The sequence below is a fragment of the Pelophylax lessonae genome (genome assembly GCF_965119305.1).
Source record: "Pelophylax lessonae genome assembly, chromosome: 1".
Lineage (NCBI taxonomy): Eukaryota > Metazoa > Chordata > Amphibia > Anura > Ranidae > Pelophylax > Pelophylax lessonae.
Window position 1 is genome coordinate 692920773 of NC_138768.1, and position 26879 is coordinate 692947651.

At 40.8% G+C, this 26879-nt stretch overlaps 1 protein-coding gene across 1 annotated transcript in view; it reads right to left on the minus strand.

The window, feature by feature from the left end:
• Window positions 1-15771, minus strand: part of DDX60 (DExD/H-box helicase 60) — a 189553-nt gene extending 173782 nt beyond the window's left edge. Inside the window, exons 1-7 of the mRNA XM_082244137.1 lie at window positions 15614-15771; window positions 15341-15410; window positions 12345-12534; window positions 7933-8271; window positions 6675-6785; window positions 3608-3730; window positions 468-626 (exon numbers count right to left, since the gene is read on the minus strand). Of these exons, the coding sequence (XP_082100263.1) occupies window positions 468-626; window positions 3608-3730; window positions 6675-6785; window positions 7933-8271; window positions 12345-12534; window positions 15341-15410; window positions 15614-15764 (1143 nt within the window). The 5' untranslated portion in view covers window positions 15765-15771. The remainder of the gene's footprint in view (window positions 1-467; window positions 627-3607; window positions 3731-6674; window positions 6786-7932; window positions 8272-12344; window positions 12535-15340; window positions 15411-15613) is intronic.
• Between the last annotated feature and the right edge of the window lie 11108 nt (window positions 15772-26879).

Here is a 26879-nt window from a genome sequence, read left to right on the forward strand (position 1 = left end):
AGACATTAATGGCTTTGTGTTGAGTTGTACACTCACTACTTTACATTGTAGCAAAGTGTTATTTCTTCAGTGTTGTCACATGAAAAGATATAATAAAATATTTACAAAAATATGAGGGGTGTACTCACTTTTGTTAGATACTGTATTACAATAAATGTTAAACTTTAACTTTATGTTTTTACCATTGTGGACACACCTCCTTAGTAGGTCATGTGTGGTGTATATGAAGCTATTTAGGACCTGAGTACTCATATCTCCATTTCTACCGCATGATGCAGGTTGGTAACTATGAAGGGCAGGGATGTCTGAAGGTGCTATATAACTAGTTATAAGTCAGTGCTTACTGTGCTGTAACCCCCTTATATTATATATTGATTAGTCTGGTGTTATTTTTTTGGGATCCACATGGTTACTTGCATAAATAAGTATTTTTTTATTATACATATGTACAGTATATTAGTACTTACCATATTTAAAATTAAGGAAGCTTCCATGTTCCAATTGGCATTTATGAGCCTAGATTTTGCTCTTTGAGAAAGAGGCAGAACAATCATTAAAGCCTCACTAAGACACATCATTCTACATAGGTCTGCCACTTCATCCATTGCCAAGAATGGAACATCACCCTGCAAAAATTATGAATACCAAAACAATTAGTTTTGCAAAACTACTATAATACCTAAAATAAGTTCTAATCGTTTTACTCTTTATTTATTTAATTTAATCCAATTCCCATGTCCAAGTCTACTGACTGTCTAACACGTGTCCCTTAAAAACAATGTCACGCAACTCCGACTCTATTCGTAGAATAGAATTAACAACATGTCTGCATATGTAAAATTTATCTGTTAACTTACCATGTATGTGTTGGGACAATGCCAGGATTGCACCTACTTTAGCCTGGACAACTATTCATCTTTTATTTTTTTTTTAATTATTGTCATACAATGTAGAGGGTCTAACTCATATTCATAGCCTTAGACCCCTCAGGTAAAGCTAGAGTAGCTACACTCATCAAACGTTCCAGTTTAATTTAGCTTCTGTGACTCCCAGCTATAGCAAACCTCCAAAAAGTATTAGGTCTAATAGGCTAAAATCCAACCTTGGGAATAAACACACTCTAAACTGAGAAAAAAAGACCCCCCCAGCCCCACCCCAGAACTCAAACTTCAGCCTGATGGGACACCCACATATACCCACACAAGATACAAAATACTTCGGACGCTACTACTGAAGTCTTTACAAATGCCTCACACCTCCGAAACATCCAGATTTAAAAATGAACTTCCAGAATTTTAAAGTGAACATTAAAGCGGTAATAAACCCAAAACCAGAAATGTAATATATTGAAGCTTACCAATCATTAGACATGGTGGCAGCATTAGTTTTATTTTTTTAGTTTTTTTTCCCTCTGTATTGACCTGGGGATCTGGTGTTCATTTTGGGATGAAGGTTTTACATAAATAAAAAAAGGTGTCCTCCCCCCGGGGATGAACATGCGGGTCTTTAAATGGTGGACGGATAAAGGTCTGTATAGAATAGGACACTTTTTTGACTCGAGAGGATGCCTCTCCTACTCTCACTACATACATAAACTGGAGATGCCACCTTCTGAAAGATTCAGATTCTTTGAAAATCTCACACTTCCTCCACGCTATCAGAATTGAAAAATCAAAACCTGTACAGATCACCCCCTAAGAACAATGGTGTTCGAAGCTACAGGAAATTAGGGGAGGGATATCACTAATTTATGCATCTTTAATTAACTATCCTGGAAAAGCTTCCTATATGGTTAAGTGGGAACAAGACCTGGACTTTGATTGGGACCTCGATGTCTGGCACAGATGCTCCGAGCGATCCTCATGGGGATTCACAACAACGCACTTATGGAAGCCAGCATCAAGGTGCTCATGAGATGGCACATGGTCCCTATTCGATTAGCAAAACTCTTCCCCAATCCTTCTCCACTGTGTTTTAGGGGTTGTGACCTAATGGGATCCCTAGTGCACATATTCTGGCAATGCCCCAAAATCAGAAGATTCTGGTATCAAGTGTTTCATATTATTCGTAAGATCACAGGAGTTTCAATCCGACAGTCGCCAGAATTTGCTCTTCTGAACCACCGGATCCCACAAGTCCCTAAACATACCCAAACTTTGATCTTTTTTATCTTCCTTGGGGCAAAAAATCACAATTGCCAGACAATGGAAACAACCAACTGTCTCTCTTATGGCAGCAAAGTGAAGATCTCCTGGATCATGACTCAAGAAAAGATGCTCAGTATTTTCCAAGATTCTAAAGAAAAATTTAAAAACAATCCGGGAACCCTGGACTTCCTTTCAAAATGTAACAATTTAATTCAGAGCCATATCTGACACTTTATATATGCTTTACCGTGGGATGGTGGATCTGGTCTGAAGACTCGACTCACTTTCTGCCTCCCCCCCCCCCTTTCGCTCTCCACTCTCTGTGTTTCTCTTTTTTCTTTTCTTCCTTTTTCTTCTATTCTTACATGTAACCAACTAGTCTCAAGCTCAAAGGCTATTTGACCACACTGTTTGTTCACCTGAGACCCTCAACCTGGTCTAGGGTTTTTCTTATCTTCCCTGGTTAAAACGGTAGGATCCTCACACCATTAGCTCAGGAAATAATCTATGATATTAGGGGTTGTGCCATGGCCCTATCTAATCAAACTAATGCTTCTGGTTTGACGAACTGCTTATTGTTATAGTTCATTACTAGCTGACGAATTTCGGGTATTTCTGATTTCAGCACTTTACCCAGTCGGTTACGATCTGCCTATGCCCCATAAGCTTGCAAGTTATTTGGATCCATCCCATAAGAACGGGTCTAGCTCTAGCCCACTCCCTCCCCCCCCCCCCAGACACAGTTAGTTTCCATTAGGGGTGTTGGGAGAGGTCGGGCCTACAAACCTATTGGAATCTTACTCCTGTTAACTATACATGCCACACCTGCGCATGTAGAGTTTTGAGTTAGTTCTCGTCGAGAAATCTCAAATTGTTATTATATTGTTATTTGTTTTTCTGAAATGTCAGCATTTTTGATACGAGCATAACTGTCACCAAGTAGTTCAACAGTCTTGTATCATTTGTGTTTCTTTCTCTTTGAAAAATAATAAAAATGATGTCCATTCTAAGCACCCCTGTCAGTGGTAAACAGTTTGTCTTATGCCTGGAACTGATACATCTGCAGGAGACCTTGTTCTTTTGAAAAACAACAGGCTTGCTGGCTGAATCACCAGCTGAAAACAGAAGAAAAAAGTCCTAAAAAAGAAAATGAATGCAGCATCACATCGAAGAATTGGTAAGCTGCAATAAAATAATTGTTAATTTTTGTGTTTAATAATGCTCTGACCAAATAATAACCAGCTGCAGGGAACATTCTTAAACTGGAACTTATCACAGAACTAAGTGATATAATTAAACAATTACCACAACATATAAGTACAGGTATTGACTGCCTACTCTATTCATAATAATAGCAGTTGCTCCCCATTATTTTAACATAATGTGATGAATGAAATAAATACAACTTTGAGCATGACCCGGAAGTCTCATAATGCACACTTTTTATACTGAAAACATACCTGTGTCCTTTGCGTTTCATTAAATATTCTTAATGTCATAGAACATGAAATTGCACATATAAGTATGCGTATGTCTGACCCGTCACTTAAATGCATTCCAAGAAGAGAAATCTCATGATAAACCTATAAAACAATAAGTAAACTTGATGTGGGCTAGTTAAGTAAAGCATGTACAGTAGCACGAACCCAAACCATGTAAACAGTATTGTTCTCAGCACACTTATAAACTAGTTCTTATAAAGAAAACCCAGCTGAACGCTACAGCTTCAGATTTCAACATTTACTACCATACATGACATTTTTGGTTGAATTTAAAAAGATCTTTAGGTACATTGTCAGCTATTTACATTTTTTTCTGCATAGGAAAGTCAGACAAATTGTATATAGCCCTAAATGTATCATTTGCTCCCTATTGGTTAATATACAGTTGAAAATGTTTTGTTATAACTGTTCGATAAGTGCAAGAAATTATCCACTGATCCTTTCAGAAATCTTGTGGACTGATAACTTTTTTGTGCTCTCTTCCAAGGCTAACAAATATCACTGTTCTCGCTGTAGACTACAGACTATTTCTTCCTATACTGTGGAGATGAGGAGAAAATAAAGTGCTCTGTAGTCCTTAACACTTCATTCCTACAATGACAATAAAAATAAGGGAAAAAATAGCCTGAAAATATACAAGAAAGGCAACCACCTAATATAAGGTCTGGTAGGCAGGGATGAGCTTAAGGTTCCGTCTGAACACAGGTTGCAACTTTGCTTGTTTGGGCATTCCTGCAAACGCCAGGCTGTCAGTCTCTTCATACACATGGAGTATGAAGTAAGAGTGCTAATGCAGAGTCTGCATTCTGCAAATGTTTTAGAGACACAGGGGTCTCCTTCATCAAGATGACCAGACAGAACCTTTTTAAAGGGGACCTCTTTGTCTCAGAAAACATTGGTGTGGTCTCATATAGAACTACAGTAAATAAACACTGCCATTTGTAGTGCTGGTTTTCTTCTGTTATAATTTTTTCTACTGTCTGTGTTCCTCCTGGGGTGGTTTACCTGTTTTAGGTGTCTGGGTGACCACTGTCACTGGGGAGGAAATTGATGGGAAAGCCAAAAAGTAACAGTTATCACCAAAAGAAGAAGAGATTTCCTCTAAATTTGGAGACATTTCTTCTCGCTCCCTGTTGTATTTTTGGGACAAGAAGTAAAGTGAAAATCAAGTACAGGACAAAAATTGCCAGCAGTTTATGCACTTCAGCTCCGGAAGGTTTTACCCCCTTAATGACCAGGCCATTTTTTGTGATTCGGCACTGCGTTAATTTAACTAACAATTGCGCAGTTGTGCGACGCTGTACCCAAATACAATTGATGTTCTTTTTCCCCACAAATAGAGCTTTCTTTTGGTGGTATTTGATAATCTCTCTGGTTTTTAGATTTTGCGCTATAAACAGAAAAAAGAGAGACAATTTTGAAAAAAACACAATATTTTTTACTTTCTGCTATAAAACATTCCCAAAAAAAAAAATTTAAAAATCAAATTTTTTTTATCATATTGGGCCAATTTGTAGTATGCTACATATGTTTGGTAAAATAAATCCCAAAAAGCATAATTTAACGGGTTTGCGCAAAAGTTATAGCGTTCACAAACTACGGGATAGATTTTTGGACTTTTAATTTTTTTTACTGTATTAGTAATGACGGGGATCTGCGATTTTTAGCAGGACTGCGACATTGCGGTGGACAGATTGGACCCCTAACTGACATTTTTGACACTTTTTGGGGACCAGTGACATTAATACAGTAATTAGTGCTAAATATTATGCACTGTTACTGTATAAATGACACTGGCAGGGAAGGGGTTAATACCGGGGGTGATCAAAGGGTTAAATGTATGCCTATTTGCGCTTAGTAACTGTGGAGGGGAGGGGGGGTTGGGGGGGAGGGGGCTCTGTGACAAGCACAGAGGGATCAGTGTTTCAGCTTAGCTGTGACACACAATCTCTCTGTACCTGTGTGACAGAAGAGACGCATGCTTTGTTTACATAGGCAGGTGGCTCTTCTGTCAGTTTCTGTGAAGATTGCGGGAGGCCGGCTGCGATCGTGCCTGATCCTCCCGCAGTCTGGCTCCCATTGTGTCTTGTGTCTAATCAGTGATATTAAAGGCTCAAACTTTTTTTTATTTTTTTTTTATGTTTTTCTCATGTTATACTTACCTGCTCTGTGTAATAGTTTTGCAGACAGCAGCCCCAATCCTCATATTCTTAGAATGAGAGAATGATTTTGGAATTTTTTTTGTCATCTATGGAGAACAAATCTGACTGACGTCAGTCTAATGCTGGCCATACACTATACGAAAAATCGTTTAAACTAATTTTTGAAAAACGAACACTCAGTTGTGAGAGAAAACGATCGTGCCATCATGTAATGACCGATAAATCATTCAGTGGACATAAATGAATCAGTTTTTTGTTCGTTATTTCACAAATACCTAGTGCAAACAGTTTGGACGCGAAACACATTAACCTTTCAATTTATCGTTCGTTCGGCAGAAAATCTCCAAACTTGTCCTTCGTTTATTTTGACTCAAAAATGTCACAACCGATTACCGATTCGTGCCCATTAGCCGGCCCGAAAAAACAAAAGAACTGTCCAAATGATCTAATTTCTCCCGATTTTTCATATAGTTCATGGCCAGCATAATGCTGGCAATACAATAATCGAAATTTGGCCAGACCAGCCAGTCATCCGCAACCACTGATCACTGTTCTCTAACAGCAAAGGGTTCCCCCCAGCGGGGAGGTGGGGGGGGGGGGTTTGGGGATGATTCCTTCATCCACCATCCATCTTGTTTGTTTGTGTGAATGAAAGAATCTGTTATTTTATTCTCAGTCAGTCATCTGTGTATGACCAGCGTTATAGTAAGCAAAGAATGCAGAATGTGCATTATCTCTGTTTAATCTCTACAGTATGTGTTTAAACCACAACAAATCAATCTAGGCAATCATACCATTTACAAACATATGATAGAGGCAGTTTGTGTGTAAGTGTAAGGCTACTATTGTGCAGAGACATTTACCTGTTTTTTTACTTTTTCCATATGTTGCACATAGGGTAAACAATCACTGCTCTCGGATGTTTGAAAACTTGTAATTAGCTTATGCAAAACTTTCTTTATCTTTTTACCATTCTAAAGAAATAAAGAAATGATCAATATACTTAATACATTTTCACTTTACCCTCATATCCTGTTCTGGAGTCAATCAGGCTCTACTGCATGCGCGTGTGCTGTTCAGAAACATGCTTTGACTCTAACAGAGGTGTTAGTGTCACCCACCTGGCTGTGCTGTCTGACAGTAAAATATATATTCCTGATTCAAAAAAGTACCTTTTATTGCTCTCAACATCCTCCAAAATTCCAAATTTCTTTGGTTTAGAGAGTGGCTACATTTGTTCTTCATGGTCCAACTGTATTTAGGAATGTGGCCACCCTCTTTTGCTTACTCCTGAGATGGACTATGGACTAGGGGATTTGTAGTATGCAAAAAACAGTAATGGAGCTCTATTGTTGCTCAGCAACTGCTGTGAAAATGTAAAACGGGGTACACACTATGATAGAATCGGAAGAAAAATTCCGTTGAGGTACGACTGTTTGACTTTCATATACGTAGTGTGTACATAACTTTTGACATCCGATTTAGACTTCAAATTAAAGTTTCAGAAGGGACAAACTCCCAAGCTTTTCTTGTTCGTGAACAGAACTAACGATTTTTGCTTATTGTGTACTGTTTTTGTATGGTTTTCGTACAAGAAAAAATCAGATATGAAAGACTGCGCATGATCAAAAACAATAAAAAAAAAGCCATTGTCGTGCAAGAATTTTTCGAACAATTGGTACCATCCTTGGTTTTGACCTGCTCTAAAACATCGAGGAAAAACTGATGATCATTTGTTTGATTTTCTTCTAGTGTGTACTGGGCTATACTTCATGAGGGGAGTTCAATACTGGTTCTAATATAAATATGTGAAGTCATGTCACGACAAGTAATGTCGAGTTATGTCAATGTCAAGTTATATGAGTTCAACTCCAAATTTATCCTGTGTTGAACATTGATGAAGGGGCAGTGGTGTAGACCACAAAATATGTTGGATGTTTTTATATAATTCTTTTTTTAACAATTACAATTATCTTGGACTATCAATACAAAACATACAAGGGCCCAGACTACACATAGACAAAGGTGAGTGCGCTTTTCATACATCAGCTCTTGGATGTTTCAAAACTATACATAATTTTTCTGCTGTGATATATGTGAAGTATTGATGGTATTGCTTACCTTTTGCAGATATTCTCTATGATGAAATGTGGCACTCACATGATACCCAAAAACCCTGAGATTATCCGAGTCCTGTCCAGCTGTAAGAACAACATTTATTTGGTTTCCAAGTGCATGAAGAATCAAGAGATTCAAAAAACATGTCTGTTCATTGTTTAGTCCTTCATCAGAAGCCATCACAAAATAAAGAGCCTGGTGGTTGATAAATTCTCCCCATTGCTCACATAAAAAGTTGGAAAAGTAATGAACAGTTATGTCTGTATTATTTTCAAGATGCAACATAAGTTGGGAGCGTAAAGAGATAAGGTCAGGACATCCAGTATACAAATGTTCCATATCCTGTGGATGAAAAAAAAAAAGTTAATCCTAGAAAAAGCTGTTCAAATAATTACATGAACAATTAGATGAGTTATGAATTAGATAAAACCAGAGTCAGCAACCCATCGATCACGATCTACCTGCCGATCGCAGGAAGCTCATGGGTAGATCATGGAGTCCCACAACATACTCTATTAATTCTGATCAAGGGGTCTATTCTGAGAGCCAGTTAATAGAAGAACTTTGCAGGTTATATGGGTTTTGAGGATTTTGAAGTGCAGATCATACTCTAAACCTTATAATTATTATAAAAATGGAACATGTGCACAATTCAATCACATTCTCTTACAAATGTCAAAGACATTAGAGGAAGAAAAGAAAAAAATGGATGGCCATTAATTCCACAGGAACTGGTTTGAGCATAAAAATCTTACTTTACACTTAACCATAATTTATACCCCTTTTTGGCTTTATGTTTTTTATGCCCTTGAACATGCTCAATTAGCCCCCATTAATGGAGAATTTAAATACACTAGACTCATGAAGACATGTACAACGGAATAATAGGGATATACAGGGGAGTCTAGTAAAGCAGAAGTCTAATCATAAGGAAAATAATCCCTGGATAACCCCATTGAATATTAAAGATAGTGTGTTTATACAGTGAAAGAGAGCTCATCATACAAGGACAAGTAAACTACAAACTTTTTGGGAACCTACATCTTGGAGGCATGTTGTCACCCCATACCATGTATACCTGTTTATGAGTTACAACAAGGGGCCCTAAGTAAGATACCTTGATTGCATTGAAAGTTGTTAAAGATATATTTTTCAAAACTACAATCAGCTTATACAGTAACTGTGCATCCACCAGAAGAAGTGAATAATATGTATAACAATTTTTACCAGGAAATTGGTGACTTGCAACCATCCCTAACAACTTGAATAAAAGTAAGGAACTCCCCTTGCCCAAAACCCCTAGTGATTGGACTGGGGAGTCAAGTTTGCCTCAGAGAACACAAATAAGAAAGTCCACTAGACTGAACTGTGAGAGACAAGCTAAATGTTTATTTGAAGATAAAAATATTAAAAAATATATATAAGGGAGTACAAGTATGTGTTTGTTGTTACGATTCTTTTTTTTTCCATATTATCACTGCTTCTTTAATTGCTATATATTGATTAACATAACACTCAGGGCCGCTGATAGGGGGGGAACACCAGCCCTCTTGTAGGGGGCCCCAGCACACAGGGGGGCCCACACAGAGAGGGGGATTAGTGATGGACAACAAATACAGAAATCCTCCTCTAGCACCTGAATCTGATCTCTGTCCCTCTCCCTGCTATCAGCTTTTATCTGCTGAGTAAGAGACAGTTGTGCCTCCCTAATCCCCCTCCCTGTGCGCCCCCCCCTCCCAGCAGTGGCTCTAATGTTAGCTCTGCTCCTGAGTTTATCTGTAACTTTGTTTCTCTCCTGCTGTCTCTCTGATCCCGGAGCTCCAGCTGCTCAGCCTGTATATTTTTTCATCTCATCTTCATTTTTTTTTTATTAACATCGTTTTTTCTTTTAGATTTAGCAGGAATTATGTGAGTTATGTTGTATTTGTGTCTGATAATAGTGATTTTGTTTTAATTTTAGCTAAATATATCTTTAATATTTTCTTGGGGGGGCCCTGCCAGGTAGTCTGTACGGGGCCCCGCGATTTCTAACAGCAGCCCTGATAACATTAAACAAAATCCTTATTCTCCAAAAATAATTTATACACATTCACTACTCTGGCCCTGTAATCTTTTTTTCATAAAAGTGTCTCCTACTCTGTTTTTTTTTTACAATGTTTTAACATCTTCTGTGAGCTCCCAATCCTCATATCCATTTCTTTGGGACTAACAGTGCACATTAGTTGCGGTCATATGCACTGCTCTATGCAGGCGTGGGCTGGGCCGGGGGGCAAGGTGGCAATTTCCCCCTGGGCCGATCTGATCCCCCTCAGAAAAGGCCGCTCAGTATCTTGTGTCAGTCGGTACTCGATTGAAAATGGGAGGCGCTCAGGCACACGCAGCGCTGACACTGTCTGTCACTTTCTGGAAGTTCCGGCGACTGCCCTGCCCTGGAGACCTGGTTGCTAGATCACCGCTTAGCGTCTAGCAACCAGTGACGTCACGGTCTCCAGAGCAGAGAGGAGGACCCATGCAAAGCGCCGCGGTCAGCCGTCCTCCGCGCCGATTACTGGCCCCAGCTGCTCGGCCCCACCCACCTCCGGCTCCTCCCTCCATCCATCAACGTGGGGCCGATGCAGAAGAGAGGGCTGGCCTGGCCTGGTAAACTTACGGCGGCAAATCGGCAATCCAGATTTAAAGTGAAGTTATCTGCTGGCTGCTGCGGTGGACAGTGTCTGTGAGGACGTGGTCGGGACTCGGAGAAGAATTTCCAGTGAGTGACAAAAAAAAAAAAGTGTCATGTGATGTGTGGTGGACAACATGTGGAGCATTTTTTCCCTGTCCCTGTACTTACCCCCTGGCACTGTATACAGCATGTATATTGATGTCTAGCTGTTCCTGGCACTATATACCTGTCTCATACCTGTATTATACAGGTATGAGACAACTATTTAGAGCCAGGAGCAGCTACACATCAATATACAGGCTGTATACAGGCCAGTTAAAGAGGTTGTAAACCCTTTTTTTTTTTCTTTTTGACCCTGCAAGAGAAGCACATAATGAGCTAGTATGCATCGCATACTAGCTCATTATGAAATACTTACCTTAGAACGAGCCCCGGCCGTGCCGCCCGCTTAGCTGGATGACGGGCGACATGTCCAGTCGCCCGTCTTCCGGGATCACGGCATCCGGCCATCTGATTGGCCGGAGCCGCAGTGACATCACGCGGGAGCCGACGGTCACGGCACCGGACTCTGAAGGAACGGCACCAGCGGCCGTTCCTTCAGAGCGCATGCGCCAGTGGTGTCACTGGCTGCATGTAAGGTAGATATCTCCTAAACGGTACATGTTTAGGAGATATTTACAGTACCTATAGGTAAGCCTTAATACAGCTTAAAAACGCCCCTCCATGTTATTCTATGGCCTCATGCACACACAGGCTTTTAGGAGCTGTAAGTGGCATAGGCGTTTTTAAGCTGTAAAAAAAAAAGCCAGGGCCAGTGCGTTCTGGAGCAGCAGCATTAGGCTGTAAAAACGTCTGACACTGCATACAGCATTCGGCCACGTCAGACGTTTTTAAGCTGCAGTAGTTGGATTTGAGGTTGAAAAAAAGAAAAGGACAGAGAAAGGATGCTAAATATGGCTAAAACGTGCATTAACACCAATACAAAACGCTTCTAAAAACACATTTTTACAGCTGCTTTTTCCTGGCGTCAGAACTGTGCAAAGCCAACTCGTTGTTGCAAACGCCCTGTGTGCATGAGGCCTAAGAGTCGGTTCACACTAGGGAGATTTCAAAGCCGCCCGACTCTGAGCCGCCCCCTGCAGTGCGACCTCAGCATGGCTTGCAAACGACTTCTTTGATAGAAGTCAATGCAAGCCGCTCCAAAGTCGCCCCCAAGTAGTGCAGGAACCTTTTTCTAAGTCAAAGCGACTTGAGTCGCTCTGATTAGAACGGTTCCATTGCACTGAATGGAGCGCAACTTGTCAGGCGACTAAGTCGCCTGACAAGTCGCCCCAGTGTGAACCGGCTCTAAAGGTTTTTTTAGCAACTCTGAAAGTAAGATTTAATCAGGTAGATTTTGCCATAGTAAATGTACCATCATATACAGTATTAGCCTTTGTTATATTTGCACTACTATTTTCAGATTATAAGCAACATTTATTCAACTACTCCCAAAAAATAAACATATGAAAGACCTTGCCAAATGCTGTCACCTGCGACAGTAGATATCTACTTCACTTCACAGTATTACAAAGAAACTATAACATAATCTAAAATAAGATTTATTTGTTTTTCATGTAATAAAAGAGAAATTCTGTAAAAAAAAATAAAAATAACATAATATTTAATCTATTCGAAGGAAGTACATGTTATTACATATTAACATATTCCATGCACACATTATTAACTATATAAACAAAATGGCACCTACCTTGAAAAATACAATGCTGTATTTTGCTCCCTTATTTGTCAAATTGAGTAGAAAACGTTCCACCAAGAAAAAGAGATGCAAATTCTGTCCTCTCCTCAGAGATTCATTGGTAATACATGTAATAATTAAAGAATCTCCATCAATCACAAATAGTTCAGATTCCATGTAATCATTAAGCAAACTCTCGAACCTGAAAGAAATGACAGTATTACGGAACAGTTTTTTTTTAGGATGTATATATCCTCCAAATACATAACACAAGTTTAGTTTGCAATAACTCAGAACACATACAGTATGCTAACAGCATAAGGAAATATGTTTTGTTCACTACATTTCTTTGCCCCTTATGTGGGATAGTACCAAGTCTGAGTGCATTTCACACATACATTAACTACCTCCCACCCGGCCATAGTACATATACGGCCGGGCGGGAGTCTCGTCCTTCTGAATGGACGTTCCGGAACGTCCTTCAGAAGGAGAGAGATCGCGCCGCCGCGGGCACGCGCAGCGGCGCGATCTCGATGTGCCTGTGTCCCTCGGACACAGAGCGACATCATTCGGCAGGAGGGCCCTGTGATTGGCCCTCCTGATCACATGACGGCTGTGTCCAATCACAGCCGTCATGTAATGTAAATAGAGCCGTTGTAACGGCTTCGATCTCTTCTCCTCCTGACAGATCCTGTCAGTGAGGAGAAGATCAGAGGATCGGTGCTGCTGCGGGGGTGATCAGTGAGTATTTCTAATTACTCACTGATCACAGGGGGGGTCTGTGCTGGTAATCAGAACATTGATTACCAGTGCAGCCCTGGGGGGGGGGGGGAGGGGTGTCACTAAGCCACCAGGGATGCCCACCCATGACCACCAGGGATGCCCACTATGGCCACCAGGGATGGCAAGCAGGGCTCAGAGAGCCCCCCAGTGCCCTCCCTATCAGTGTGGCCCACCAATGGCATCTATCAGTGCTGCCCACCAGTGCCATTATTGCCATCTATCAGTGCCGCCCACCAGTGCCCATTATTGCCCACCAGTGCTGCCTATCAGTGCCCCCCATCAGTGCCGATCAGTGCCACCCATCAGTGCCAATCATTGCCGCCCAACAGTGCCACTATCAGTGCCCATCAGTGCCGCCAATCAGTGCCCATCAGTGCTGCCTATCACTGCCCATCAGCGCTGCCTATCAGTGCCCACCAATGCTGCATATCAGTGCTATCTATCAGTGCCACATATCAGTGCCCATCAGTGCTGCATATCAGTGCTACCTATCAGTGCCCATCAGTGCTGCATATCAGTGCCACCCCATCAGTGCCACCCCATCAGTGCCACCCCATCAGTGTCTCCTCATCAGTGCCTGTCAGTGCGGCATCATCAGTGCTCATCAGTGCAGGAAAAAACATATCTATTTACAAAATTTTATAACCTAAACAAAAAAACTTTTTTTTTTTTTTTCAAACTTTTCAGTCTTTTTTTATTTGTGCGCCAAAAAAGAAAAAACCTGACGGTGATCAAATACCACCAAAAGAAAGCTCTATTTGTAGGGAAAAAATGACACAAATTTGGTTTAGGTACAGTGTTGCATGACCGCGCAATTGTCATTCAAATTGCAACAGCGCTAAAAGCTGAAAATTGGTCTGGGAAGGAAGGGGGTTTAAGTGCCCTGTATTGAGGTGGTTAATTTCAAATGACATCTCAGATGTAAACATGTATGCATTGGGAGCAGTGTTGGGGTAGTTACTCAAAAAATGTAAATAGTTACTAGTTACTTCTGTAAATTGTAATGAGATTACTTTACTAGTTACTGCATTTGAAAAGTAACTTCACTACTTATTACTTTACTTTCCTCTTTCTTAATTGACCGTGTAGAAGAAGATACATGACACTCTTTCTGCATAGAGTTTATTGTATAAACTCAGGCTTTGGGAAACATGAGAACAAAACCTGAAAAAACAGAATAAAACATAAAGTGCAACAAAAAGTCATAAACTTCATCCCTCTCTATTCTTCCAAATAATGATTGTATCACATGGCTTGGGTAACGCAGGAAAGCGCGTTCCTATTGTAACTGTCCGCTTATCACTGTAAATCTGTGTTCAGCACTTACTGCTAGGTGGAACCTTTCTGCCTTCCTTTTGGTTCCCTGAGGAATGTTTAATCAGCAGAACCACTAGACCTCTCCTCCTACTCCCTCTGAGGTAAAAGTTTTCTATGACTCAGATTTTATATACAGAGCAGGAAGATAACTGCTGAGAGGATTTCTAAGGTTTAAAGTTTTAGCACCCCTTGGTGAGCGGAGCGAGGTACGCAGTAAGAGTTCATTATATATAAAGATGTATATGTTCTTAGACATAAATTGTGTCCATGCTGTTAGTTTAAATATGCTATAGATAATCCAAAGCATCCTGCATGTTGGCCATGTTTCCTTAGATGTTTTAATGTAATTTAGATATGTGTGCAGACAACTGTAATCCACCTTGTAACTTCACATTTGTAATTAACCTTATAACCCCCTTTTTGGTGATCACTGTAAACAAATGTATCGTATGTCGTTTACAGTTTTCACGGTGCAATGGTGCTTATGCTTATGGTTTACGGTGCTCAAGATGTTAAAGAGAAAAACGTTCAACCCTCCTGCACACCTTTGATGCTAAAGAATAAAAGTACTGCACCCGTCAGAAGCTCTCCTCTCGTTATTTATTCGATGCCAATGGGGCCGCTACACCTATAGTCTAGTAAAGTAGTGTAGTTACCTCCTATAGCCTAGTAAAGTAGTGTAGTTACCTCCTATAGCCTAGTAAAGTAGTGTAGTTACCTCCTATAGCCTAGTAAAGTAGTGTAGTTACCAATATTAGTATTGTAACTAGTTACTTTACTTAGTTACCAAAAAAGTAATGTAGTTACTGTAATCAGTTACTTTGTAACTAGTTACCCCCAACACTGATTGGGAGGTTCTGCATTGAAAAAATGCTTCAGGTCAGTTAAAACCTGCATATTCTACTTACTGAGCTCTTGATAACTGCTCCATGAGAAAGCTTGCCATTCCAAAAAGAAAATCGTTATGTTCTGACAGCTCTGCATGATAAAAATTTTGTATTAGTATGCATGTTTTAACTTGTTATATTTGCCCAACAGTAGACGACCTATTACATTAGATTGCAGCACTTTTTTTTGGGGGGGGATAGGGGTAGGATAGGGTTTGTTATGGCTTATGTCCGCTGTTAGAGATAAGTGGAGTACATGTTAAAAACAAGCAGGTGAATGGTGGATAGCTTTACCTGACATCTGAATTGCAAATCTTCTTCCATGGCAAGTAGAAGGATAGTCATCGCTGGCAGCTGGTATACTTGGCTCAGAAATCTGTTCTTCTGTAGAGCATTGGGCAACTTTATTTTTGCCTTTCCTTTTTCTGGGTTTATCTGTGGCCATGATGTAGATTTCTGTGGAAAATTATATAAAAAGCAATTCTTAGGGGAAGTAAGGCACAATATTCTAATATTTAATTTGTGGAAGGAAAACGTTAATTAAAGTGGAATTATAGCCATCTAAAAATTGCCCTGCAATGTAGCTGCACCAGTAAAATGTCATCCCCATGTGTATTACCATTAGCTGGCTTCAAATGCTGTTCCAGAATTTGGTCCTGCCAAGCTGTCTGGCCTCAAAGTTGTACACTACACTAGTACACATACACTAGTAAAGTAATGGGTTCTGGAAGACACGGTCTGTCCACTTTGTAACACCCAGTACATGCTCTGTAAAGTAGAAAAGAGATAGGGGTCTTTTGCACAAAGTGGCTATAGACATGATATCCCCTTCAAAGGCGATGAGAGACTGCAAGTGATTTCAAATGCGAAGCCTTGGAACTGGAAATGGGTTATAAAACATGATTTTTGATTTACTGTGAAATCCTTTTCTTGAAGAACATTATGAGATACAGGATAAGCATTCAGGTACATCCGGTTATGCTGCCTTCCGTAGGTTGGACATTGTAAAGCTGAAAGGCCAGCCCAGTAAAACACCTCCCACTCCCAGTATTATTTTATTTATTATTTATTTCAGGTACCTATATAGCGCTGTCAATTTACGCAGCGCTTTACATATACATTGTACATTCACATCAGTCCCTGCCCTCAAGGAGCGTACAATCTAAGGTCCCTAACTCACATACATACACAGTAGGGCCAATTTTTTTTATACAGGATCCAATTAACCTACCAGCATGTCTTTGGAGTGTGGGAGGAAACCGGAGTACCCGGAGGAAACCACGCGATACTATATCAGGGAGAACATGCAAACTCCAGGCAGGTAGTGTCGTGGTTGGGATTCGAACCAGCGACCCTCTTGCTGCTAGGTGAAAGTGCTAACCACTACACCACTGTGCCGCCCATAATGGGCCAGTATGCCTTAGTGTTGTTAGTAGGGGTTAGTAAGAGTGGGTCAGAGGGGAGAGGACCTGTGACCTGTATTGTACTCCAAAAAAAGTATCTAATGGATAATTTAATAGTTAACAGTAATTTAACCGTAATTTAAATATTTTTTCCAATTTTCTATTTAATTTTCTTATTGTGCAATACAGGACACAGGGTGAGTATTAAAGTACATTGGGATGTCCAACAACAGTCCTACTAAAGGATTGGTATCATCAATCAAACAAAGGATAAAATGCCTACAAAAAGCAGCAGATTAATGAGGGTGGCTCAACAGAGCCTACAGAGCCATGTGAAGAACCTTAAGATAGAAGCCAGCATCAGCTGAGGCCTGAACTTCCACCCAGTAAAACTTACCAAATGTATGAACAGAAGACCATGTGGCAACCTTACAAATCCTAAAAAGAAATACCTGATGCTGAAAAGCCCATGAAGTACTAAGTGATTTAGTGGAGTAGACTTAAACAGGGAAAGGGGGAACTTTGCCCTTGAGGTCATAAGATTGAATGATGAGCTGTCGAATCCACCTAACAATAGTGTAGCGATAAGCAGACTATGTCCTACGTGGGCCTTTAGAAATAACAAACAGAAAGTCAATGACTGATGAGAGGTCCAGCACTGAAGGAATAACCAAAGTGCCCTGAGTGCCAGAACACTGGGAAAAGAGCTTCCCACGATGACCAACTTCCTTGTACTGAGAGAATACCTTGGGACCTCTCCCCAGCCCGGTAGGCTGGCATCCCTAAGCAATTTTTAAACCATTTGGAGGAAGGTTTTTCCTGAATCCAATGCTGAATGAACGACCCACTATGCCAGAGCAAGCCTAATCCTGCTGCTCAGGCAAAAACACAATCCAAAGACTGCACTCGCTTGCTCCATGCTGTCAGAATACTGAGTTGCAATGGTCTGGAGTGAAATTGGGCATGTAGAACTGCCTTGAAGGAGGACGCCATTAGGCCTATGACCCTCATGCAAAATTGGAGAGTCAGTTGGCCCCTAGACTGCAGAGCCTGAGCCTGTTGGATAAAGAGAATGAAGTTTGCCCAGGAAAGGAAAACCTTGGACAGGGCTATACCTAAGATCAGGGCCAAACACTCCATGTGATAAGACAGTTGCACTTCTAATTTCTTGAGATTCAGGATCCACCCAGATATCTGGACATTGGCAGACGGAGAGTGAGTCAACTGTTCCCTCAGAAGAAGGTCATCCAGACACACTTTGATTGGCATACTATAAGAGCAAAGTCGACTGAGAAAAGGGGGCAACTTGGTCAAGGTGCAGTGGATAGGCTAAAGGGGGGGGGGGTGACAAATTGATAAGGAATGTTTTGTACCCAGAGGAACGTGTTAGAAACCTTTACATCCAGTACAATGTGGATTCCCCCTTTTGCTTTTGGAACAGCAAACAGGTTTGAATAGAAAACTTGATACCTCTCTTTTTTTCTAGGACAATGGCTATAACCCTCCTTACTACTCCTTCTTCTGTATTGAAATGTGTTGTAATTGTAAATATATTGTATTGTGCTGTGCAAACTGTTGGTGCTACATGAATCCTGTATAATAATATTAATGACTCCTTGAGAGAGGAACTGTGCTAGAGCAGCATGGTCCACCAATCTTTAAGGGGATGTTGGCAATTTTGACAACATGGGACAGGGTGTGGGCAGAGGACAAATGTTCTAGACCCAAATATCTGAAATGTCCTGGGCCTGGATAGTCATGAAGACCAAAAGACGCCCCCCCCCCAACTCTAACAGGTGGGGGTGCCCCATTACTGTAAGCGGGATGTGCTTGCAGATTGGAGGACTCGAAGGCCAGAATTTGAACTGAGTTCCAGGTTATGCCTTAAACCTGGTGGCCCAGTAGAAATGAAATTAACTCTCTATTGCCTCAGTAGCAGAGGGTTTCCTGGGTGTTGATCTTGCCTTCTTTTTCTTTCTTCCCCCCTGTTGATTTCCCTAATGGAGCTGTTTAGGGATTCACCATAACGGCCTTCTCAATCAAAAGACACAAGAGGCATTTCTTGTACTGGTGCTCCACAGATCTCCTAACAGGTTGAGAGCTCTTTAGAGAACCCAGGCTAGCCATTACAAGGTGTAGCTGGCAAAGGCAGGTTCAAATCCACACGTAGACTGTATCAATAAGGATCAAGATGGTTTCCTTATGTTTTGGAGTAATGTTTGCAGGCTGACACTCTCCATTTACCAAGTCCTCAAATCGGGATAAGGTACAATCCTCCTCATCCAGCGCACTGTGCAGAAGCAAATTCAGCCTCAGGGAATCCAGAGACTCTGGAGCAGAAGGCATGTAAACACGCTTGCAGCCCCTGTAACATAGTAACTAAGAATTCTTCCCTAGACAATGCAGAGTTAACCCCTGAAGTAATGTAACTCAGAAAGGCGACAGTGACCTGGTTTGAGAGGGAAAACTTCAAGCACCCCAGGCACTGTAAGCAGATTGCAAGATGGCCTGGTCCTGAGGACTGCTGACCTTGGCGATTATGATCTCCATTAAAAGAACAGAATGAAAGGTCTATAAGGGTGCCCACAAATTTGCTGTGGAGCAGAAAGAGTTAATGCCATCTCTGAGCAGGTCACTTGTAAGGCAGAAGGGAGACCAGTTACCTGCTACACTATCGTAGACTTGATGCAGGATACAGAAGATGCCAGAAGGGCAACGAGGTCTGTGTATGCTCAAAGAAAATGGCGTATGCCACCATAGAGGGGACTCACGGGGGAGGGAAAGACCCAGAGTTCAAACAGCTACAGAAGGCAAGCCGATTGAGCACCAAATTTAAAAACTGCTCCACCTTCCTGCCACCAGTCATGCAACCAATTATGTGTTACCCGGTGAATTAACCCATTAGAGGAGAATCAAACTGTATGCATCAATGCAGGCTCCCTTTAGGACATGGGTAAAAGCCCTATTAACCACATCTGAGGTACAGCAGGGGGCCCTCTGAGGATAGAGAGGATCCGGGAAGCATGATGCTCCCGCTATTCTTTATTCCTCCTGCGAGCATACTTTCTGAAGAGTCCTTAGGGACAAGGGTCACCAGATGGTTGCACGCTAGCCCAGGACCTTTAAAAAACTTTGCAAGATACTCAACACATTGCATTATAAATATATATGCCTTGTGCAGAATCCAGTACCAAAAGATACATTACAGGCCATCCTGTAATGGGGATTGGGTATGGCTTTCATGGCAAAGCTGAGGTTTGGGTAATCTGGAAAGCTGCAAACTATATGGCACTGTCCCACTTTGTACTTAACCTTTCATTCAGTTGGGAAGTAAATAATTTTTTATCTTTTTATTATATTCTAAAATGGACAGTTGTACAAGAACACAAAAGCCAAAACACTTTCTGGAGAATTTTCTTCAACATTGCACACCTAAAAAGAACTTTGGTCACATATACAGATGGACAGACTGTAGTTACTATACTTTTATCTTTGTTCTACAAAAACAAACACACAGACAGGTAATAACTGCAGCATACCTCATACTACAAGCCATGCTCTACTTAAGGCCACACTTACTGTATATCACTTGTTTCCTGGCTGCAGAAACTGGCTCTCTACAGTCGTGAGCCACTGCACATATAATCTTTGCATAATCCAAAACAAGGAGGGGAAAGCCACTCACCTGTTGCTTTGACAGCTCCAACACGTATCATTCCCACAGGACCTTATCATAAGGTAAAGATACATAGAAAGACACCATCTTTATTTCTAGATCTGACAGCCACACCTATAACCCTTTAATCACCACAATGAGCCAAGTGGCCAACTAACCTGCACAAAAGGGCAGTTAGATAGGTGAGAAACCACTTTACCATCATTACACAAAATGAACACCTTTCCAAAAACTTGATGACAATATAAAATAAAACAACTGAGAAAGTATCAAAACGTCATAGATCCTAGTTATGTGCAGTTATTATTGCAGTGCTTGTTAGAAAATAATCGCATTTAGCGCTATTAGAATTTTTTACACAAAAGATGTATGAAGGACTCATATTGCAACCATATCTTTGTTAAAGATCATATACGCAAAATAATTATTGTGGCATAGAGTCATTCAATCGGCTCAACTATATCAACAAAATAAACTTTAAAAATATATATTTTATTACACACTAAATTAAAACCAATTATCAAGAAATATTTATTAAAAAATAACCACATTTAAACCTTGGCAACAAGCAAGGCTACATGTGTAACAGCCACTTTTACAATCATTAGCAACAGTTATAGAGATCAAACCATGCACTGGGGTTTATTCTCTAACAATTCCTATAGCCCTGTATATTCAGCTTCCGAAGGATGATGTCCAAAAACATTTTAACCACTTCAGCTCCGGAAGGTTTTACCCCCTTAAAGACCAGGCCATTTTTTGTGATTCGGTACTGCGTTACTTTAACTGTACCCAAAAACAGTGACACTGTACCCAAATACAATTGATGTCCTTTTTTTCCCCACAAATAGAGCTTTCTTTTGGTGGTATTTGATCACCTCTGCAGTTTTTAGATTTTACGCTATAAACAAAAAAAAAAGCAACAATTTTGATTAAAAAAACACAATATTTTTTACTTTCTGCTATAAAACATTCCCATTAAAAATCAAACTTTTTTTATCAGTTTAGGCCAATTTGTATTCTTCTACATATTTTTGGTAAAAAAAAATCCCAAAAAGCGTATTTTAATTGGTTTGCACAAAAGTTATAGCGTTTAAAAACTACGGGATAGATTTTTGTTTTTTTATTTATTTAATTTTTTATTAGTAATGGCGGTGATCAGCAATTTTTAGTGGGACTGCAACATTGCGGCAGACACATTGTACCCCTAACTGACATTTTTTACACTTTTTGGGGACCGGTGACATTATTACAGTAATCAAGGCTAAATATGCACTGCTACTGTATAAATTACACTGGAAAGGAAGGAGTTAAAACCGAGGGTGATCAAGGCGTTAAGTGTGCTCCTAAATGTGCTTGCTAATTATGGGGGGGGGGGGGGCTCTGTGACAGGCACAAAGAGATCTGTGTTTCAGCTTAGCTGAAACACATGATCTCTGTGTCCCTGTGTGACAGAAGAGCCGCCTGCTTTGTTTACATAGGCAGGCGGCTCTTCTGTCAGCTTCCGTGAAGATCGCGGGAGGCTGGCAGCGATCAAGCCCGCTCCTCCCGTGGTCTGACTCCCGCTGTGTCTTATCACGCGTGAACCGCCGAGACTGCGTGCACATAATCACATACATGTACATACATGTCATGCGCAGCCGAGCCACCCTGCCACAGTAAATCTGTGTGGGGCAATCGGCAAGTGGTTAAAGTTGTCAACCCTCTTAGCTAGTACTACCTCCTGGAGGAATGATTTCCACATTTTACTGCTCTAGTAAAAAACCCTTTCCACAATCTAAGGTTAACCCTCAATTCTAACCCTAAATCCTGACCGCATGTTCTCTTTAGTGACCTTGGATTAACAGTTGTCTAATATCTGCACTGGTGCACAGTCTCCACAATCGCCACCGACAACAAAAGGCCAATATATGAGGTCCTTACTTACCAATAAAAACAAAGTTGCAGCGCTAGAAATGGGACTTCCTAAACTTGCTGTGAGACAATTCTCCTCCTCTTCCCCAATCATACCACTCAACAAATAGCAAGACCTCAGACAGTAAAATATGTCAAAGCAGTGGGATGAGACATTCCTGTCCCACTCCTGGAACAAAAGAGTGTTGGGCTGAGTGCTGCTCAGCCATTCACAGGGAGCTTTGTGTTCCATGAACTTATACAAAGTGAGGTGGAGAAGTGAGCAGATGACATGATCTCCAACTCAGCCAATTAAAGTAAGCTTTATATTCATTCAAAGAGCACAAAGCTCACTGAGAATGGCCGACCAGCACTCAGATAGACTCTATTTTGTTCTGGGAGTCAGATGGAAAGTTTATGTCCTGCTGACAGAACACAGTGCAGTATACTGTTTACACATCATGTCCAGCAAGAGTACCTGCTGTGCAGTAAATAGTTCGGGCTAACTTTACCCAAACAAACTATTAAAAGGGACATTAACCATGGGGTTAGGCTTTAGGGTGTGAATAAAGTTCAGGAGGGCAGAGGTTCTGATCAAGAATATGGGGCCATGATCTCAAACTAGTGGAGCAACGTTCAAAATTAGCCTTAGAAAGTATTATTGAGTAATTGAGGCTAGGAATTTACTTCCAGCAGAGGTAGGGAGTCAGTCAACTGTTAAGCCTCGTTCACATGGGGCATATTCACTTGTGCCCGGTGTGAGGGCTGCATATACCTGCACTGGTAAGGTTGTCAGATTAGGAACAGTGGCCATGCCTGTACAGCAGTTGCTTCCCAATTGACAGCTATGGGACTGTCTGACCGGGGAGGCAATGAACACCCATGCATCCCTCTATCAGTATACACGGCCCCCACTAGTGGCAAGGATGTATACACCTGTGAACGAGGCCAAAGTGAATTTAAATATGCTTGGGACAAGCCTACTGTAGATCTACAGTATATTCAAACTAAAAAAGTTAACATTTAAAAATAAATGCAGCAGACCAGATGGACCATGTGATGGTTGTGCATACTAGGCACACAACAGACTGTGTGTGCGGCAGCCATGTTGTTCAAAACACAGCCATTACATTTTACTTGTCACAATCTTTCCTGTGTTGAACCACAGAAACAGCTGTAGTCACATTTCCCCCTCCCTCCTCCTTCAGTTCATGGAATACACAAACTGTTAACTGATGCCAGGACCTTATTAATCCATTGATCAAACACACACACCTCTCCATTACCCTATCCACAATTTTAGTCTGGAAACCCTAATAAAACTGCCCCCCTCGCAAGCTTGAACAATCCAGAGAACTAAAAGATACCTGGTCGTAAATAGCTTAGCTGAATGGAATGGCCAATACACATTTCTGCTAGACTGGTTAGCAACCAAGACTCTAAAACTTCAGCATATTTATTAACTCATGAAATATTATTCACACAGCCAGAATATAGACATATTTACCTCCCTTAATTTGTAGCGTTTTGAGCCCAAACACTACCCTAGGAGTATTAGGAGCAGAACCAGCCTGATTCCTCTCCGAAACATGTAAAATGTGTATTCATTATGAAGCTAAATTCAGGCTGGACAATAATCTGCATGTTAGCAGACTGTACCTGGTAGGTATTTAGAGGTATAAATACCTATAGAAAACTGTATCTGGGACATAAACATAGTGACATCCCAGAAACCACTCCTCAGACACTTATTGGCCAGGTGACCTCTGTCAACACCCCTTTGATACCAGAGAAAAGGTGAATGCCAGGACAAGACCTGTCAAGTTAAGAGAGACAATTTACCACCTTACTCATTGACTGGAATCTGCTGAAACAGGACATTGCAAGTATTCTCATTTTTAACTCCTTTTTATTTCTTCTCTGTTGCATCATTGTCTCTTTATTTCTTTTTTAACACTCTTCTTTTGGAACTATTTTATTTGCACCACGTTGACCTTTTCAATATTAAACCCTATTTTGAAAAGTGTTGAAATTGTCTCTAAAGTCTTTAATACAAACAAAACGAATCCCTATCTCTTGAAGAGTGCTAGTGTATATGATAACTCTCTGAAAATACTTGTCTGTGGTGACAGTGTGTGTGCAGACTTTTATTTTAAAATCATAATTGTATTGTTAATCTTGTGGAAGTTCCGACTCTTCAGTAAAAGTCAGTGGTGGCAGTTAAATAGTTAATTGCTTAAATAATAACTATCCCAGTGACAATCGCTCCCAGGCTGCTGGTACCTATATTGAGGGCTCGCGAGCTGGAAAATCTTTGTGCAGAGTGAAGCTGGGATTGACATTGTTACGTAAGTGACGACCCGGTGTGAGATTGGCCAGTCCCTTGTCACGAGTTGGTGAGAAGAGCAGGGGTCTTATACAGGGTTTCATCACAGACCACTTGGTCTTTCTTCTGCCATCACTCTTCTAAGTTTTTATGTTTTTGAAATATATGTGACATCTAGGTTAAACTCGTAAAAGTGCAAAGAAAAACAACTTTAACAAGGAGACCTGTGCTCCTATTAAAGCTATGGTATTTAGAATCATTACTAATTAAAATGAAAACAGGTCCAAAGTTCAGCTCAATGCAGACCATATCTCGATGAAGGTTTTTACTAATGCAGACTAACCTTGCAAATGTAAATACGTTACCACACACATTGTGTACACATAAATGCGCGTTGATAAAAAAAATAAGATGTTTGAAGATATATTTTCAAATCTTGGATTTGACCCTGAGACTTCTAAAAGGCTGGATATACACTGTGCAGTGGATATATAACGTGTCAACATAACAACATTACATGCATTAATCCTCAATAAAAAGTTCATAAAGTTGTTGTGATAATCCGGAAATGCAAAAAACCCATATGCATCACCATGCCATAAAAGATGTCACGACGTGAACTCCCATTCACCAGACTTATGGAATGGGGGCACTCACTACAAACATATGCTGCCAGATTATAAGCAGCTCACAGGCCTCCACCACAGATTTGTGCAGGCATTGGTCAACGTCTCCACAGGAACAATCACTTTCACACAACTCCAATGGGGGTAGTAGTATTCTGTATGTATGTTCACATACCGGCCAGCACAGTCTCACACAGGTGGAGTGGAGTTCAGTTTGGTGTGTATTTTTAGAGAGATTTTTTTTTTCTTGGGAGAGTGCATGTTGTGACGGTGGCGGGTATCAGACCCCTGGCCTTCTCATCCACCTCGTGACCAAAGACCAAGCAATCTCACACCCTGCCGTCACTTGCGTAACAATGCCACTCTCAGCTGCACCCAGCACACAGATTGTCCAGCTTGCGGGACCACAATCTAGATGCCAGCAGACTGAGAGCGTTTGTCACCGGGTTAATTAAAAGATTAACCCTTTCGCTGCCACCACCGCTACGTGTGAGCTTAGCGGACGCTCCTGATTTTACAAATATCAATTATGACTTTAGAATAACCATCTGTAACACACCCAGTCACCTCAGACCAGAATGTTTCAGATAGGTTAGCCTAAACAGTACAGATATCAATTATGACTTTAAAATAACCGTCTGTAACACACAATAGCGCGCTTCAGGAGGCAGGTTCGTTTGGGTCAAGTTGCATTTAAGAGCTAAGAGACAAAGTTAACACTTTTCAAAATAAGGTTTAATTATAAGAAAGGTTAAAATTGGTGCGAATAAAAATATTTACAGAAAAATGGGTTACAAAGAAATAGAGACACAATACAGCAATTTAGAAATAGGAGAATAAAAGAATGAAAATACTTGCATTAAAACAGTCCTGGTATTACCTTAGTTTCAGAAACTGAACATGCGGTCGGTCCTCTCTTAAAGCGATGTTATTGCCTCGATGGTAGAATGAGAACTGAGAACTCTCTCAGTCCCTGTCTTTTTCTCTGACCCTCCAGGGGGTGTCACCAGAAGTACTTAGCCAATAGGCTCTGAGTCTTATAGACTGCTAAGGGACCTCCCCGTTTGACAGATTAATAAAAGCACTCATATCTGGAGATATGAAACGGTTACACGCTTGAAACCGATATTTTATGGTACTTTTTTAATTTCCTATCTTTAGACACTAAACATGGGTTATCACGGAATAACCTCTGACCTGTACGACATCGGATCGCTAGCTTGTCTTTCCTAGGCATGAAGGTGTCCGTGTTGAGACTTAATTCGCTTGGTATTTTATGGGGCACTCAAATATCTACTTTTTGTTAATATGTTATGTTCGGGTAAAAAGATATGATTTTTTGTGGTCAACTGTGTCATTTTCCAAATGACCTAGGAGCCATATGCTGTGTTCAGATTACAAATTAACTCTTAGAGCATGCGATTTGGGGTTTGAGCTCTAGGAAATCAAGGTTATGTACAAATAATAGGTTACTTGTGTGTAGTTATGCCAACATCCCTAGTATTGGACAAGTGGTTGTTTGGTTCCTTTTTTTGATTACAAATTAACTCTTAGAGCATGAGGAGACGGAATGTCTGCTTGGTCAATCTGCTTGTGTATAGTAAGGTGTGAAAAATGTCAGTTGTGCAGGAACCTG